Raw genomic sequence first — 15,088 nt, forward strand, 5'->3', positions numbered from 1 at the left:
TTGTTTTACGATATCTTCCAAATATTTATCCAATTTTGTTTTGCTGTTGCCTTTGGATTTTGCAAAATGCTGCATCTTACACCTTGGGAACAAGCATATTTCTCAAAAATCACTTGTCATATCTTCTGTGTTGTGAAGCAGATTCATTTTAGGCCTTCAATTGTGGGATAACAAACAACAAACTGAACAAAGCATATCAGTCTAGTTTGTAGGAATTCATGCAGTGCGTCACAATTTATGACTTGAGTAAATAACATGGATGCAATGGAAAAATATGCTGTCTTTTCTTAAATAAGCTGATGTTACAAAACTTGATAGACAAACAGTCATTATGTTGGGTCTTCCCTTTAAAAGGTTAACCAAAACAAACACAGATTGCAAAGTCCAAAAAGAACGGACAGCACTGTCAAACACAAGCTGTTCAAAAATTTCCCACAAAAAAGAAAAAAAGAAAAAAAAATCCCAAGACAACGGAGCAGAATGGCTGCAAACATCAAGATTCTTGTCTGCATTGGACTTGCTGTTGTTTTAACAGGTAGAAAATGTTTGAGGCGTGATCAGCTGGCTCAAGAAATATTTGAAGTAATGTTTATTTCTGGGGTTTTGTTTCTTTCTGTTCAGGTGTGGGAAAGTCTGCCTTTATTGGAAAAAGTCACAGTGGGGGGAAAGACAACCTGGTTCTGCAGTATGTAGTTAACAACTCCCTAAGGGAGCATCAAGTCCTCACCAAACTCAGACTGGTAAGTAAACCCTGAAACCCTTAATATTATTTTATTAATTGTGTCTTTTTTGGCAACTGATGACTAAACAGAAGGTGAGATCCTGTCTTTATGAATCATGGACAGTTTGTCAAAACTAAAGTTTTAGTTTTGTTTTTGTTGTAACCACTTAACCTCTGGCTAAAAGCTAAAGGCTAACCTTTAGTCACTTAACCTCTGGCTAAAAGCTAAAGGNCACTTAACCTCTGGCTAAAAGCTAAAGGCTAACCTTTAGTCACTTAACCTCTGGCTAAAAGCTAAAGGTTAGCCTTTAGCCAGAGGTTAAGTGGTGATTGTTCAGCATCTAGCTGGCACCACTTTATTAACAGGGAAGATAAAATGGTGTTTATAGGATAATTGTGGGGTAATAACAGATTTCCCACTCTAACATGATTTGTTTCTTAACAAATAAAGTTTAGGTTCTCAGTAGTTTTGTGTTGAGCAACTCATGGAGCTAATGATCAATCTGGCTTTTGAAACCGATGAAATCATAAGTCATCGATAAAGCGTCTTCCATGCTGTTTTTTTTTCTGTAGCAAACAGTATTCTGTTAAAATTAATTATGCAAGCACTTTTTGATTGAGCAATATTAAACTTGATACTTGTTTAGTTTTTATTTGTATATCTGTAAATGATTAACTAGCTACTATTCAGGGACATTTGGCCAGAGGTTAATTAATAACTAATGAATGATGTGCCCTTTGAGCTCTGTGGTATTGTACAATGCTATGTTCACACTAAAATTGTATTTAGCGTAAGAGAAGTAAAGAACATTACTTAGTTACAGAGTGAAAGCAATATGGTCCTCAAACACTAGAGGGCAGACACACACCAGTAAAATGCAGCAACATGCCGTCTGAAGCTGCAGAACCAGTTCTTCTGTGTTTTCGCTTCAGAGGACCCTTGAAGATCAATGGAACAGAATGATGGTGGCAGCAGAGCAAGCCCAGTTTATGGCAAATCTCATACGACTGATCAATGCCACAAAAGCAATTGAAATAGGTAAGATAAGTTTACCGTGTGTCTCACGCCGTGTGGATTTGAAAGTGACAGAACAAATCACAAGTTTATTACTTTTATTGTGCAGAGGTATTTGTTTTCCTCTAATAAACATTTTTGCTAACCGTAATATTCTAGGCCAGATTCTTGATTGGTTCGGATTTGTTCCTTTATCCGAGTAAAGGTTGTATTTTATCTTTACACGGGAATCTAAATTTTAATGTAAAAAAATAAGGAAATAATCAACTAATTTCAGAAGAAAAGTGACAATTTCAGTGAAAAGTTCAGAGCTTTGATCAAAGCATTTGATTGCAGTCCAGCTTCTAGTTTCCAGCAGTGACTAATTGTTGTGATAGAATAGTATAATTCAGATGTGTACAGACTGTTTTCATAAAATGTTATGGACTAACCAATATATTTGTGATGCAGGGATGTACACTGGATACAACGCTCTGAGCATGGCTTTGGCCTTGCCAGAGAATGGACGAGTGGTAGCTTGTGAAATAGAAGACACCTACATAGAAATAGCCAAACCATTTTTCAAAGAGGTGAGAACAGTAAAAAAAAAAAAAAAAAAAGAGTGAGAAGAAATATGACTTGGACCCCTCTATTATGAATATCCTAATGTTTCAAAGCCCCATCCAGATTATATTACACAAGTGCACAGTTCTTGGTCTACCAACATCAGAATTTGCCATTTAGCTTCTGTCAGAGCTAATTTGTGCAGCAGACAGCAGATTGCACATCCAACAACTGTCAGTGTGTCTCCAGAAATCCTGCAGGCTGGACACTTTGAAGGTGTCTGCTCAGGAAACTGTGTTACAGAAAGATCCCAAGCCAAGCAGTGAAATCAATTCCTGTGTAAACCTTGAGAAAAACATTATTTTTAAGTGGCTGCATAAAATTCAGTTTATAAAATGTTCCTTTTTTTTTTTTTTGCAGGCTGGAGTGGAAAATAAGATTGATGTTCAGCATCAAGCTGCACTTAAAACTCTGGGTAAGTGGTTTTGTTGATGTTGTCGTTGCTCTCATACAGATGTGAGTTTTGCGTTTACTTTTTCATCTTGCGTTTTGTCAGATGAACTGACAGCAGCCGGGGAAGCCGGAACGTACGACTTTGTGTTCATCGACGCCGATAAATCCAACTACGACCGATACTACGAGAAGTCTCTGGAGCTCATAAGAAACGGTGGTATAATTGCAATCGACAACGTGAGTAAAGTTCAAGTATCCAGTTTGTGTTTTGACAACAAACATAAAGTGAATCATATCTGTGATCTTGCCACACTGACAGGTGCTGTGGAGTGGAAAGGTCGTGAACCCTGCGCCCAATGATACCACGTCACAGACTCTAGATGCCCTTAATAGGAAGATACACAAGGACCAGAGAGTTGAACTGAGCATGCTCACTGTGGGGGACGGGCTCACCATCGCTATCAAGCGCTAACGGGGGAGTTTTTACGACACAAATGTGTTGAACTTATTGTTCAACTTATTGTTCATTATTTGATTAAACCGTTTACTTCCTGTTTATGTTCTTTCTGTAAATTCAACTCTTATTGGTCTTCACAGTTTTAGACATCAGTAATATGTGATAGGGCCTAATTACAAATATATATATATATATATATATATATTGAGCTTTTTGACTGTATATGATGTATATGATGTTCTTGTTTTTACAGCATGTGGGCAAAGAAAGCAAGACCACAAGTGAGAAAACAAGACAACAGGGGGAAAAAAAACTGGTTCTGAGACATTTATGCATTTAAATCTAAATTAAATTAGGTTATGTTCAATCAAATGAAATTACTTTTGATCAAATAGTCTATCTTCCTATCTATCTTCCTACCCACAGCCATCTACAACTCTTTGAAGATTTCCTCACATGTCTGTCTACAAGATGTTGGTTTGCATAATGGTGATTTTTGATGTGGCTGACACATCTCACTGTCCAGAGCTCCATTCCACTAGAGGGCGCCATGGCAAGAAAGAAAGAGCAAAAGATGGAAAGAAAACAAAATATTTCCTACTGTTAATTTACATGTTCATTGGCAGTGGTCGTGACAGAATATCTATAGCGGCTATATTTGATCACTTCAAATCTGAAATGTAAAATACTAACAAATGGTTGAGAGTACTAGTTTTACTGTACTGATTTGCACTAAACAGAGACACCATTAGAGGAAAATACAGTTGAATTCTATCTTTAAATACGCAAGATAGAACATGTTCAATGTCTTTTTAGGACAAGGACTACCTTAGATTGAGATAAACATTAAAACAAGACAAAACAGACCAGCAGGATTATTCCCCAATGATAACTGATTGTTAAAACATTGTTTTAATTGTACAACCTTTTAATCTATTTGTACAAACAACACGAAGCAAAAAAAATAAAAAAAAAATAAAATAAAAAAAAGTCAATTCCAACAAGAATTAAAGGTGACCAAGTTCAACTCAATCACTACAAGGTGCCCAGAACCTGCGGCTGCTAAGTGAGTCCACTTCATTAATACTCCATAGCGCAAAGTGATTCAACAACACAACAATTCTGTGATAAATGTGCCAAAACTATAGCAAACCATTTGAAGGAGACCCAAACATTTGACCCGATTAAAGAGGAGTTCTACCAATTTCATGAGATATCGGAACATTTCTCAGAGTAAAAGTAATAAATAAATAAATAAATAAATAAACAAAAATACAGAAATTGGAATAAATATCTCATTCATAATTCTGAGATTTAGCAAACAGAAACACTCGTTGTGGTAATCTTAGCGAGGGGGGGTGGGGAAGGCGCGTATTTTCATAATGTGTGTGAATATCAAGTCTTGATTATAAATATAGATACAACTGAGTGAGAAACACCACGACCAAACATCCTCTGTTACTTTTGTAAAAGACATCGGATGTCAAGTTAATTGTTTTTGTATTGACGTCGACGCCGGGGGCTTGCCGACGTCATCGCTTTCTGCGGACAAAAAACGTGGAGTAAGAGTTCATTAAAGCGCCAGCTGACGCGACACCTTTTCAGCACCACGGACAGCTTCGTTCTGCAAACTGGGCAGCTGGCGGCGCGGCTATAAAAGCCCGCAGGGACGCCTGACTCTCTGCACCAGAGATCCGCAATGACAACCCACAGGATGGATGACAGGTTCGGCTTCCCGCGTAGAGCCCTTCACGATATGTATTCACAACACAAGCCGCCGAGACGATCGGAATTAGAAACCAGGAGGGCTTCCGCGGACATGAGCTCGCCACACGCCAGATCTGAAAAGCGCAACGAGAAAGAGCTGATGCACGGCTTGAACGACCGACTCGCAGGTTTCATAGAAAAGGTGCACCGGCTCGAAAACCACAACCATCTCCTGGAGAGGGAAATCGAAGACATCAGAGGGAAAGTGAAGCCCGCGTCTTGTTTGGAGGAGGAGTATGGTCCAGAGCTGGGGAGGCTGAGGCAGCTGCTGCAGGACATCACCCACCAGAAGAACCAGATTGAGATCGAACATCATAACCTGGAGGAAGAGCTTTCCACCTTGAGGAAACGGCATGAGCGGGAGACGGAGAGCAGATCAGAGGCTGAGAGCAGCATAGTGATCCTGAAGAAAGACATGGCCGAAGCGTACCAGGCCAAACTACTGCTGGACCGGAAAGTGGAGTCCCTCGTGGATGAAATCAACTTTCTGAAGAGAAACCACGAGGCCGAGGTGTCAGAGATGTGTGACCAGATTCAAGATGCTCAGCTTAAATTTAAAGCGCACGAATTTGGCCATCCCGGCGTCACTGCGGCACTCCGGGACATCAGGACGCAGCTGGAAGGTCACACCGGGTCCGACGTCCAGCTGGCCGGGGAAAGTTTCCGAGTTCAGTTTGCCAGACTGACGGAGGCCGCCGAGGCCAAGAGGGAGGCGCTGAAAGCGAGCCAGCGGGAGATTCAGGAGTACAAGAAGCGTCTGCAGGCCAAGAGCATCGAGCTGGACTGCGCCAAAGGCACCAGAGAGGCTCTGGAGGCGCAGCTTCACGATGTCGAGGATCGCCACAAGGAGGAACTTATTCACTATCAGGTATGGCATGCTTCTTCCCGCTTCCTGTGGCGTTAACACAGGGCGAGACACAGCTTAACGAGGTCATCTTGTCTCTTAACTCAGAACACAATCAAAGAGCTTGAGAATGAGCTCATAAACTGCAAATTCGACATGTCCGGCTACCTGAGGGAGTACCAGGACCTCCTGAACGTGAAGATGGCTTTGGATGTGGAGATATTGTCATACAGGTATAGTAAAATCAGCATGAGAATAATTAGTCAAATTTATTGATAACATAAATTAGTGGAACCTTGTATTATTTCGTATATTTTATACTTTCTATGTCCATATTTCAATCTAATCGTGCAACTGTATTACTTTGTAAAGGTAAGCTAAAGAAATTGTGCAAAACTGTTACATACCAAATACAATAACACATACACCATGTAAACTGATTCTATTAATCAGTGGCTCAGAAGGCAAAGAACTATTAGTGCATCTGTATTAAATGTAAACTCTCTTCTCCATCCTGCAGGAAACTCCTCTGTGGCGAGGAGGCTCGTCTGTCCTCCGTCTCCGTCTCCGACCCTCAGGTCCCCTTGCCCCACATCTACCATCAATCACCCGTTTACACCCTCCCCAGCTTCAGTCGACCAGGAGTCACGCAGAGGCGAGCAGAGCCCAAGTACAAGTTTGTGGAGGAGATCATAACAGAGACCACCAGGGAGATTGAGATGTCAGAGTTTGAGGAGACGGGATCAGAGGAGACGGATGTGGGGAAGGACGAGCAGGAGTGTGGAAAAAGTGAGAAAGGGGGCAGCGAGGAAGAGGGTGATCATCAGGACAGTCGAGAGGACGAAGGAAACCAGATGTCTGACGGTCAGCAGAGTCAAGTAGCCTCCGATGAAAAGTTGGAGTGTGAAGATGATAGAAAGGTAGCTGACGATGAGGAGGATAATAAAGAACAAAACCAGAGTGAAGAATCAGAGAAGACACCGACTCTCAGCGGTGAAAACATGGACACAGAGGTAGATAATAAACCAGTTGAGGACATGAAGGAGAAAGAAACTGCAGAGGTACCTCATAAAATAAATATCTCTTCAAAACAGAATGATTCAGATGAATCAGAGGGATCTCTAGTTAAATCTGGTGAGGATAAACAGGGATCAACTAAAGAAGAAAGCGTTATCGCAGCACAAAGTGTGAAGCCTGCTAATGAAACCGTGGTTTCAACATCTGAGGAAGATAACAAAACTCTGCAGCACAGTGGTGTAGAGGTGCAGGAGAAAGCCAAAGAACTGACTGGAGAAGCAGTTGTCTCGACAAAGATGGAGGAATGTGTAGAAATTGCGAAAATACCTTCTACTGCACCAGGAAACGAGGAGAAAGACGTGAGCCAAACGGAACAAAAAGAAACTACTAAGACTGATTCTGGAAAAGTTGAGGAAGAAAACGCAAAAAGCACCGTGGATGCCACAGGCGAAAGGAATAAAGACCAAGATAAATCCCCATCTTCCAAATCTACAGCGAAAGCAGAGGGTGAGCAGCCAGAGAGAGGTGGCAAAACCCAAATCACTTCATCTGTGACTGCAGAAACAAAAGAGCTACAGCAGGCGCCTGCAGATGGCAGCCAAACTCCGGTCTAAAATCAGAAGATTCAAAAGAAAAGAAAAAAAAAAGAGAGCTTCTGCTGAAGTTAAAAATGGACAATAAAACATTGCATTCAAAGACATGGCAGCCAAAAATAGAGGAGAGCTCATAATGCAAATGTATAATTTTGGCACCAGCAATCAAGCGCAAAGAACAATGCAAAGTACTAGAATGTATTGTCAGCATTCTTGTTTTAAAAGAACAGAATAGGCTTTATTTTTTTTGCAGCATGATTGACCTCAAAGTCAAACTGGATTTCAAATGTCTTGAAACAACAAAACAAACTAAAGTAACTATGAATGTAGATGCATTTTGGTCATTTGTTTGACATTGATTTTGCTGTGGTGTGTGCAAATAAAAGCAATATTAAATCATTTATTTATTCTGGGACATTTTTCTAAATTTATGTTGCATTTCTGAAACAGACAAGTCAACAGATTCACATGCATACATGGAAACACTGTTTTTCTAAATGTTCACAACTACGAGGTAACATTTTTAGATCAGCACATTTCTGAATTACTAAACAGACTCCTGTAATCAAGATGTGTATTTTGTAAAAATGCACTGAAAACAAATATAAACCTTGAACTAACCTGACCGCTAAGTTCAAACCAACGTGGTTTGAACTTAGCGCGTTTTAGAAGACTAACACATTTTTCCTCTGGGAAATTTTTACAGAATCTTATCTTCTACCGCAAGCCAATTTGTTTAAATTTTGCAGGATGCTATACTAACTTTGTGCAAAACTTTGAAATAATTTACCACTGCATTTTTTTAAAATACCTCACAAACCCCTAATAAGAGGTTTGCACACTTTATAAATGCATTATAATTATCATTCTGGTAGGCAGTTATGACTTTAAAGACTTTATTGAAAATCCATACATACACAAAGGGACCTCAAAGACTTCTTTATAGGATTGGTCTCCTCTCGGAACAGAAACACAGCTTTACATGGTGCACATATGCAACTTTACTCTATTCCTCCAAATAATTTTATAGTTTGGCATCACTTAAACATTATGTGCTCCACAGTTAATCTGTTGCTGCATAATTAACAAAATATAACTCTGTTTGGGCGAGCCAACATGCAGGTTTCTCTCCCACTATAAGTAACCCCAAACCTGATCAGTTTAGGGTAAGGTCACATGTGTAGCTTTGCCAAAATATCCCAGCCTCAAACGTCGACAAACAAGACATCCATGTGTGTGCATTATTAGGATTTAAGCACAAATTGACATTAATTTTAGCTCTGGATTTGATAACTGCTAAGATGGCAAAGAATATCAAAAGTCATGACAGTAGATAGTGGAGGTAAAATATGTCAATCCTAAAGTAACGAATGTTTGGACTTATGTTTTTACATAAAAAGGAAAAGACTGGAGTGTCTGGGATTATTACACTGAAGCCACACACAGTTGTACAGAGGGATTGGATTATTACAATTATCGTGGCAGTGTTGAACAGGAACAATGACAAAATGCATAAATAATATGACAATGACGGACTTTTGGTTTGATGCAATCACAAAGTAAAAAGCATCAACAAAAATAAAATATTCTGAAGACAAAACCACCAACATGACTTGGTGCCCAAGACGATGTTGCAGAAGCCTTTGAATCGATCTCTCTATGGTTTCCCTTTGCTGGTTTGAGTTGGACATACTTTTAAGGCCCGATTAGTCTGATATTCCCGTGTCCCTTGTTGCATGAAGACAGTTTAAGCTTCCAGTTCCAAGCCCAGACCCAGCTTATGGCCTCCTACATTGATGTTCTTCCCATCGATCAGACCAGAGAGAGTCAGTTTCACACCTACAAACACAAGGGAGAAGGTTTAGCTGTTATCTATACACTACAGTTTTCAAGCTGTTACCAACCCAAATTCCACATCTTTCCAGACTGTGTAGAAATCATGTTGTAAATTGGAAGGAAAATTACACTTTTATTTTAAAGCTGCAGTAGAGATCTGAGAAACCCATGGACTTGGCTTGAATTTTTGAACAAGCACACTTCACAGCTCTCTCCCCGTTGCCCTCTGCTACACTACGGCCTTTGCTCTACAGCAGTCTGTCGAGAACTCAAAGAAAATTGTTCATTTTTCTGTAATGTTATTTTCGCTGCCATTAGCTGATGGCACACTGAATTTTTAGCTTGAATGAAGGTACGCACTGTGCGGTGGAAGCAGTGCATACATGAGCACGATTGACAATGCCAAGACATTCCTCCAATCTCTCAGTTACAAACTACTTTGGATTTGACCATTACAAAGATACCCTGCAACAAAATTAACTGAAGCTTGTGGTGGTTTCACAGCAAAATGTGAAAAAGTTCAACATATACACTTGGTATATGTTCTGAAACATATACCAAGTGCTCCTGCAAATTACACTGCGGTAAGAAACTCACCTGGTCTAAGAGATTGGGTGTAGCCAAAACCAACAAGGCTACTGTTGTTAACTTTAGCCTGAAAAGTCCAAAAACACAGAGGGGGGAAAACAAAGATGTCAGTGAGCAGTATTAGGTTCAGAGTTTCATGGTGACTTTTGTTGCCTTAGAACTACCACAGATGGTATGGAGGAAAAAAAGCTTACACTGATAGAGGCATCTTTATCCAGTTGGTATTTGGCAGCAATGCCAAAGTTTGTGCTGTTGTTGCCAGCAGTCCATGCCAGGTTGATTGCAGTCTCCAGCTTGTCACTGGACTTCTGGTAGATGGAACCACTAAATTCTGCTCCATCATTGCTGTAATGATTGAAAATAAACATTTCCAAATAAAAATGTATTTAACTCCTTCAAACGGCAAAGAAAACCCAAAACTCATAAGGAGTAAAAAAAACAACAGAAACAACAACTCTACATACACGCTTGTGTGTAGCTGGAAGTCTGCCGTCTTGTAGCCGATGGCGAAGTTGCTCTTGGTCATTCTGGATTTGGCGGAGTCAAAGCTCATCTGGTAACCGCCGAGCCATCCCTCGTAACCAATGACAGCGGCTCCGTGGATTGTGGGGCCAGCGAAGTCAAAGTCAACATCGCAGCCCACGTTGATGTACTCACGCTTGTAAGCGGTCTTAACTTTGCCACTCTTCTTGCTGTAGGTAAAAGAAGGATTTTGTTGAAGAAAAAAAATATATACAAAAATTAAAAATCCACTCTATGCATAAGTCAAGTACCATTTCCCACATTATGTTTGTCTTTTTAGTACCCTTTTATTGGAACATATTTTTACGAAATTAACTCAACATCTTGACAACAAATACATAGGCGGAGTTTCAGAAGGGAATTCAATTTAAGATGTGTCTTTATCCCAAACATACAATCCCAGTGAAGTGTTGCAACATACTCGTTCTACACAGGGACTCAGATCATATAGCTGGCAAAGACACTTGTTAGAAATATTTGAGGCAAAGATCAGGTTTCCATAATTACTTATGGAGTGAAGCAACAGGCTGAGCAACCTCCTCCTGTTGAGTCCTGGACTAAAATACACACAAAAACAAAAACCCCAACCATCATCTTACCCAGTGTTGGGTGAGAAGGTTGTGTCAAATGTCAACTTCAGTCCTTTTGTAATCTGCAAGATGAAAAATATGGAATTCACTGGAAATAAGAAAAGTTATGCTGCTCTGTCAAGTTCCTGCTCTTAATGTACGAAAATGTTAAACATTTATGCAAACCTGGTCTTCAACAGCGATTTCTGTTCCCAACGTGTTGTCAGTGTTCCACTTCTCAGTGAAGGTCAGGCCATATTCAGGCCGGTTGTATTTGGTTTCCAGGGAACCGACAACTTTGCTGGTATCAGTGTTGGACGAACCAGATGTTTTGAATTCCTGCAGGAGACATTTTTAGAGAAACTGGGATCACTTAACAGGCATGAAATTAACATTACCAATTGTAGTAAATTTTGAGAAAATTAGTCATTGCACAGTTTATATGTATTTTTGTTGCTATACTGATTTTTTGTGGGTACTTTAAATCTAAGCCAACAAGTATAAAAACACTGGGGTTTTTATAATTAAAAGTGACTTGAATGGAGGTTCCGATGAACAAAACAGAAGACTGTAAAGAATTGAGCTTGGGACAAAATAAAGATTTCGAAAGTTCAAGGCTGAGTACAAACAATACTTTTAGGTGTTTTTCTTTTAAAAGCATCATAGGGATTTAATAACTGCCAACATGATTATTCTCAACCAAAGTCCAAATGATCTTACAACTCCGCTGGCTGACTTTGTCTTGACATCAAGCTTCACCAGGCCAAATCCTGTATGAAATATGAGTTTCAAAGTTAAGTTATCAGTTACATTTGAAAGAAGCTTCAACATCTTCATGAGTGAACAAAGACGTACCATAGCCTTTGTTGAAGATATCCTTGGCAGATTTGCCCAAATCAGCATAAGCGGGAGGCACGGCCATTATACCTGCATATAAAAGGGGGAGAAAAAAGTTACATCTGTTTAACCCATGATATTTTTTTTTTTTTAAGTATAGTTTCTGTTTACAATTTGCATAGTAAATATGTGACAGGACAAAATAATATAAATATACTTCATGTGAATGGAAAACACAAACCCCTATGAATGGAACAATTGTGTGTATATATGAAAAACAAACGTACTAGATTCACAAAATATTACAGTTCCACTTGTGCATAAACTCATTATGTTGCTGAATTTACTGGAGAAGGAAGCTTGCAGTATGTCTTTAGTTTTTACATGTTTTTGTGTTCTTGAACTATTATTGTTATATTTTTACACACAGCAATTTCGGTACAAAATGTTCAAGTTAGAACACCTCTTTTTTTTAAAAAAATATTTATATTATAGTTTCAATCTAATTTTTGTTCTTGTGTTTTAGTGTGTATTTTCTATTTTTTTTTTTTTAGAAAAGTAACAGAAACAGGCTTATCCATTCAATGTAGAGGTTTACAGCTCCAGTGCTTGATGTCCCATTGGACTGCAACTTTTGGATGCATCCCTGCTGAATAACCTTGTTGCCATGTCAGCACACTTGGCAAATCCCTGATCATTAACCTTTTATCTACTTCAGGTGTGTTAAGAATGGAAAGGCATCCAAAAGTTGCAGAACACTTGAGGACAGGAGCTGCAGACCCCTGTTGTATTTGATTCTATTTGAAAACCCAATGCCAATGTTATTTGTGATCTTATACATGGTACAGGTGTGCAATATTAGAAAAAACATTGAATTGCCATGATGTTACTGGTGGATGTTACAGTGTTTCAAAGTGTAAGGCATATAAACTAGAGCTTACCAAATAATGCACCTATAGGTAATGTGCTTTGTAGATGCAACACCTGACACACTGAAATAGGCTAACTGACTTAAAATAGCATGCAGCTTTTAGGATACGTTCACTCTGCAGGCCATAATGTTCAGTTTCAATTTTTCATTTGAAATCTGACTTTCTTTTTCACGTGGTCGTTCACATTTCCAAATATATACAACTGCATAGATCTCCTGCCAGCCAGCTAAAAGTGTCCTGCATGTGCAGTGTAGGATGCAGGCACATTACGTGTAGCAAACGTGCTCACTGTTTGTGGAAGTAAACATGGTTGGGAATGATGGAGACCATCTTGCCATTTTAAATGTGTTGTTCAAATGGAGCCAGCACTTTAATAATCCTCATTATCTCCTGTCAAAGTTGTTTTTTCTTCCCACTTCTGCGTATCAGGACGCAGATTAGTATAGGTTGGATGAATGCGACCTGGCCGTACAGACACAGGTCACATTTGAAAAGATCAGACACGCATTAGACATTGCATTTAGGACCACAAGTGTCCTGGGTTGCATTTGTAAAAATCCAATCAGTTTTGTTCAGACTATCATGAAAAGATCAGTTACATCTCACAAAGGGGCAAGAAAATCAGATTTGGGCCACTTCAGGCTGCAGCGTAAATGTAGCCTTTTATATGCATGTATTCTTTTAAGTTGTATTATGCAACACTTATGAAAGCTATAAGCGACTGTTGAAATAATTTATTAAAGTATTTTGTGGAAACATTTCAAACACACATTTTTATTCAAGATACTTATGCCTGGGTGCCAGAAGGACAGGAACAAAGTTTTATTTATTTTTTTCTACACTTACACAAGTTATTAAGATAAAGCTTGGTCTTATATCCCAGTTATGACCAACGTATTAGGCATAGACAGACGTATCGCTTAAGTTTGCATTTAAAGGGTAGATGAGCAAACTAAAATAATAAATAAATATTAATAAAAACAATATCAATAGATGTACATACAATAAAAATATTAATGGGAGCTTAGTAGTTGTGTGGCATGAGGGATGAAACTGTTGTGGAATCGGGTTGTTCTGCATTTATCCTTATCCTTATCATTTATTAACGATAAGAGGGAGCACCTGTGTTGCTGAACTGTCGGGGTTAGAATCTAAAGTCTATAACTTTCTTATATAGCTCCAAGTTATACAGTTTTTATATTCGTTGAGTAAAAACAAACCCACCTCCCTTGCCAACACCGTAACTGTTTCACTTTTTTTGATGAGCACCTTTGGCACAAATTACATCTTGTGGGTCAGGTAGTTAACTGCCAAGGTTACCGGGAAGAACAGGAGCCATTTTGACTACAATGGGTAAACTATTTAGTCGTGACTCTTAATGCTTTTACTGTAAATCAGTCGCTAAATACAGTTGGACTGGAGAAGGCTTTGACCGGTGCTAGATACTGTGATAAGCTAAAATAGCTTATTCACTTTGGCTGTGGGTGTCGGCTAGTTTCCGCAATGCTAACAGGCCAAATAGATATAAAGCAATATCTAAAAAAAGATTTGTGGCTGTTTTATTTAAATAATTAAAAACAATGTGTTTATTTTTTTTAGACTACAACTAAAACCTTCCAGTAAGAGCACATGTGTCAGAATTAGCTCGCTGCTACAGCTACTGAAGCTAGTTATGTTAGCCTGCAGAGTTCCGCAGCGAGTAAAGCTACTCTCTAGCTTGTGTCTTAGAGAAGACCTACGATACAAAACTAAATAATAAGGAGCCTTACCAGTTGAAGACTGTGTTAGTGTTACACTAAAGTGACTTTTTGGAAGTGTTCCTCACAACACACGGCAGAAGCAGGCGTCACCGGTTGGAGGGCGAGCTGAAGGAGACTGTTCTGCAACGAAATGCTGACCTTTCGGTTTCCAGTTTAGGGCCAAGGGCGCCCAAACGTTTGCCTGAGTAAAAATGGGTTTACATCACAGACGGCATTTTGGTTTGAGTTTTAACTTCGGTTAACCATTTTCTCTATAAACGTAGACGCTTGAAGCTAAAGTTCAGTTTTCAATTCTTTGGAACGAGTTAAAGCTGTTTACATGTTTTTAGCATTCCAAAATAAAATTATATTTTTTGCCTTTAAGAGTTAATAAATTACTGGCCGATTAGACATTCTTTTCTAACTTCAAATTACAGTTTTATTTATTTTTGATTTTTTTGCTACTTATTTAATTTTTGCTACTTATTTAGTTATTTAGTTTCGATGTAATGAAAAGTCATATTTTCCGAAACACAGTTTATATTCGGAATATGTTCAAGCCATCTTTGTAATTTCTGTGGGTCTTTGGAACATAGGCATAAATACGTATTCGTATCAATACTTTGGAAAATGATATGTATGTGTGTGTGTCGGG

At 39.0% G+C, this 15,088-nt stretch overlaps 3 protein-coding genes across 3 annotated transcripts; 2 read left to right on the forward strand and 1 right to left on the reverse strand.

Annotated features, from left to right (window-relative positions):
* On the forward strand, positions 1-3,372 carry comtd1 (catechol-O-methyltransferase domain containing 1). Its single transcript, XM_007545266.2, has 7 exons — positions 1-535; positions 622-740; positions 1,655-1,760; positions 2,187-2,305; positions 2,700-2,754; positions 2,836-2,969; positions 3,052-3,372. Exons 1-7 carry the CDS (start codon positions 481-483, stop codon positions 3,202-3,204), a joined length of 741 nt encoding a protein of 246 aa, XP_007545328.1. The 5' UTR covers positions 1-480; the 3' UTR covers positions 3,205-3,372.
* Positions 3,373-4,769: 1,397 nt separating this feature from the next.
* On the forward strand, positions 4,770-8,630 carry LOC103133509 (neurofilament light polypeptide). The gene is made up of 3 exons (XM_007545267.2): positions 4,770-5,824; positions 5,909-6,033; positions 6,321-8,630. The coding sequence occupies exons 1-3, from the start codon at positions 4,889-4,891 to the stop codon at positions 7,429-7,431; spliced, it is 2,172 nt and encodes a 723-aa protein (XP_007545329.1). The 5' UTR covers positions 4,770-4,888; the 3' UTR covers positions 7,432-8,630.
* vdac2 (voltage-dependent anion channel 2) lies at positions 8,294-14,598 on the reverse strand. The gene is made up of 9 exons (XM_007545268.2): positions 14,464-14,598; positions 11,781-11,852; positions 11,646-11,695; positions 11,112-11,264; positions 10,956-11,008; positions 10,299-10,526; positions 10,029-10,179; positions 9,844-9,901; positions 8,294-9,249 (listed from the first exon to the last, which is right to left on the reverse strand). The coding sequence occupies exons 2-9, from the start codon at positions 11,845-11,847 to the stop codon at positions 9,158-9,160; spliced, it is 852 nt and encodes a 283-aa protein (XP_007545330.1). The 5' UTR covers positions 11,848-11,852; positions 14,464-14,598; the 3' UTR covers positions 8,294-9,157.
* Positions 14,599-15,088: the final 490 nt, after the last annotated feature.

Source organism: Poecilia formosa, unplaced genomic scaffold (genome assembly GCF_000485575.1).
Source record: "Poecilia formosa unplaced genomic scaffold, Poecilia_formosa-5.1.2 Scaffold12, whole genome shotgun sequence".
Lineage (NCBI taxonomy): Eukaryota > Metazoa > Chordata > Actinopteri > Cyprinodontiformes > Poeciliidae > Poecilia > Poecilia formosa.

What these genes read in the sequence shown, in the direction of transcription:
- comtd1 (XM_007545266.2), top strand. Translation starts at nt 481, where the DNA reads ATGGCTGCAAACATCAAGATTCTTGTCTGCATTGGACTTGCTGTTGTT. An exon ending in TCCTCACCAAACTCAGACTG is followed by an intron (nt 741 to 1,654) that starts GTAAGTAAACCC and finishes TTTTCGCTTCAG; the next exon opens with AGGACCCTTGAAGATCAATG. An exon ending in CACAAAAGCAATTGAAATAG is followed by an intron (nt 1,761 to 2,186) that starts GTAAGATAAGTT and finishes TTTGTGATGCAG; the next exon opens with GGATGTACACTGGATACAAC.
- LOC103133509 (XM_007545267.2), top strand. Translation starts at nt 4,889, where the DNA reads ATGACAACCCACAGGATGGATGACAGGTTCGGCTTCCCGCGTAGAGCC. An exon ending in AGGAACTTATTCACTATCAG is followed by an intron (nt 5,825 to 5,908) that starts GTATGGCATGCT and finishes CTCTTAACTCAG; the next exon opens with AACACAATCAAAGAGCTTGA. An exon ending in GTGGAGATATTGTCATACAG is followed by an intron (nt 6,034 to 6,320) that starts GTATAGTAAAAT and finishes TCCATCCTGCAG; the next exon opens with GAAACTCCTCTGTGGCGAGG.
- vdac2 (XM_007545268.2), bottom strand. Translation starts at nt 11,847, where the DNA reads ATGGCCGTGCCTCCCGCTTATGCTGATTTGGGCAAATCTGCCAAGGAT. An exon ending in CAAAGTCAGCCAGCGGAGTT is followed by an intron (nt 11,265 to 11,645) that starts GTAAGATCATTT and finishes TGTCTCCTGCAG; the next exon opens with GAATTCAAAACATCTGGTTC. An exon ending in TTCCAGCTACACACAAGCGT is followed by an intron (nt 10,180 to 10,298) that starts GTATGTAGAGTT and finishes CAATCATTACAG; the next exon opens with CAATGATGGAGCAGAATTTA.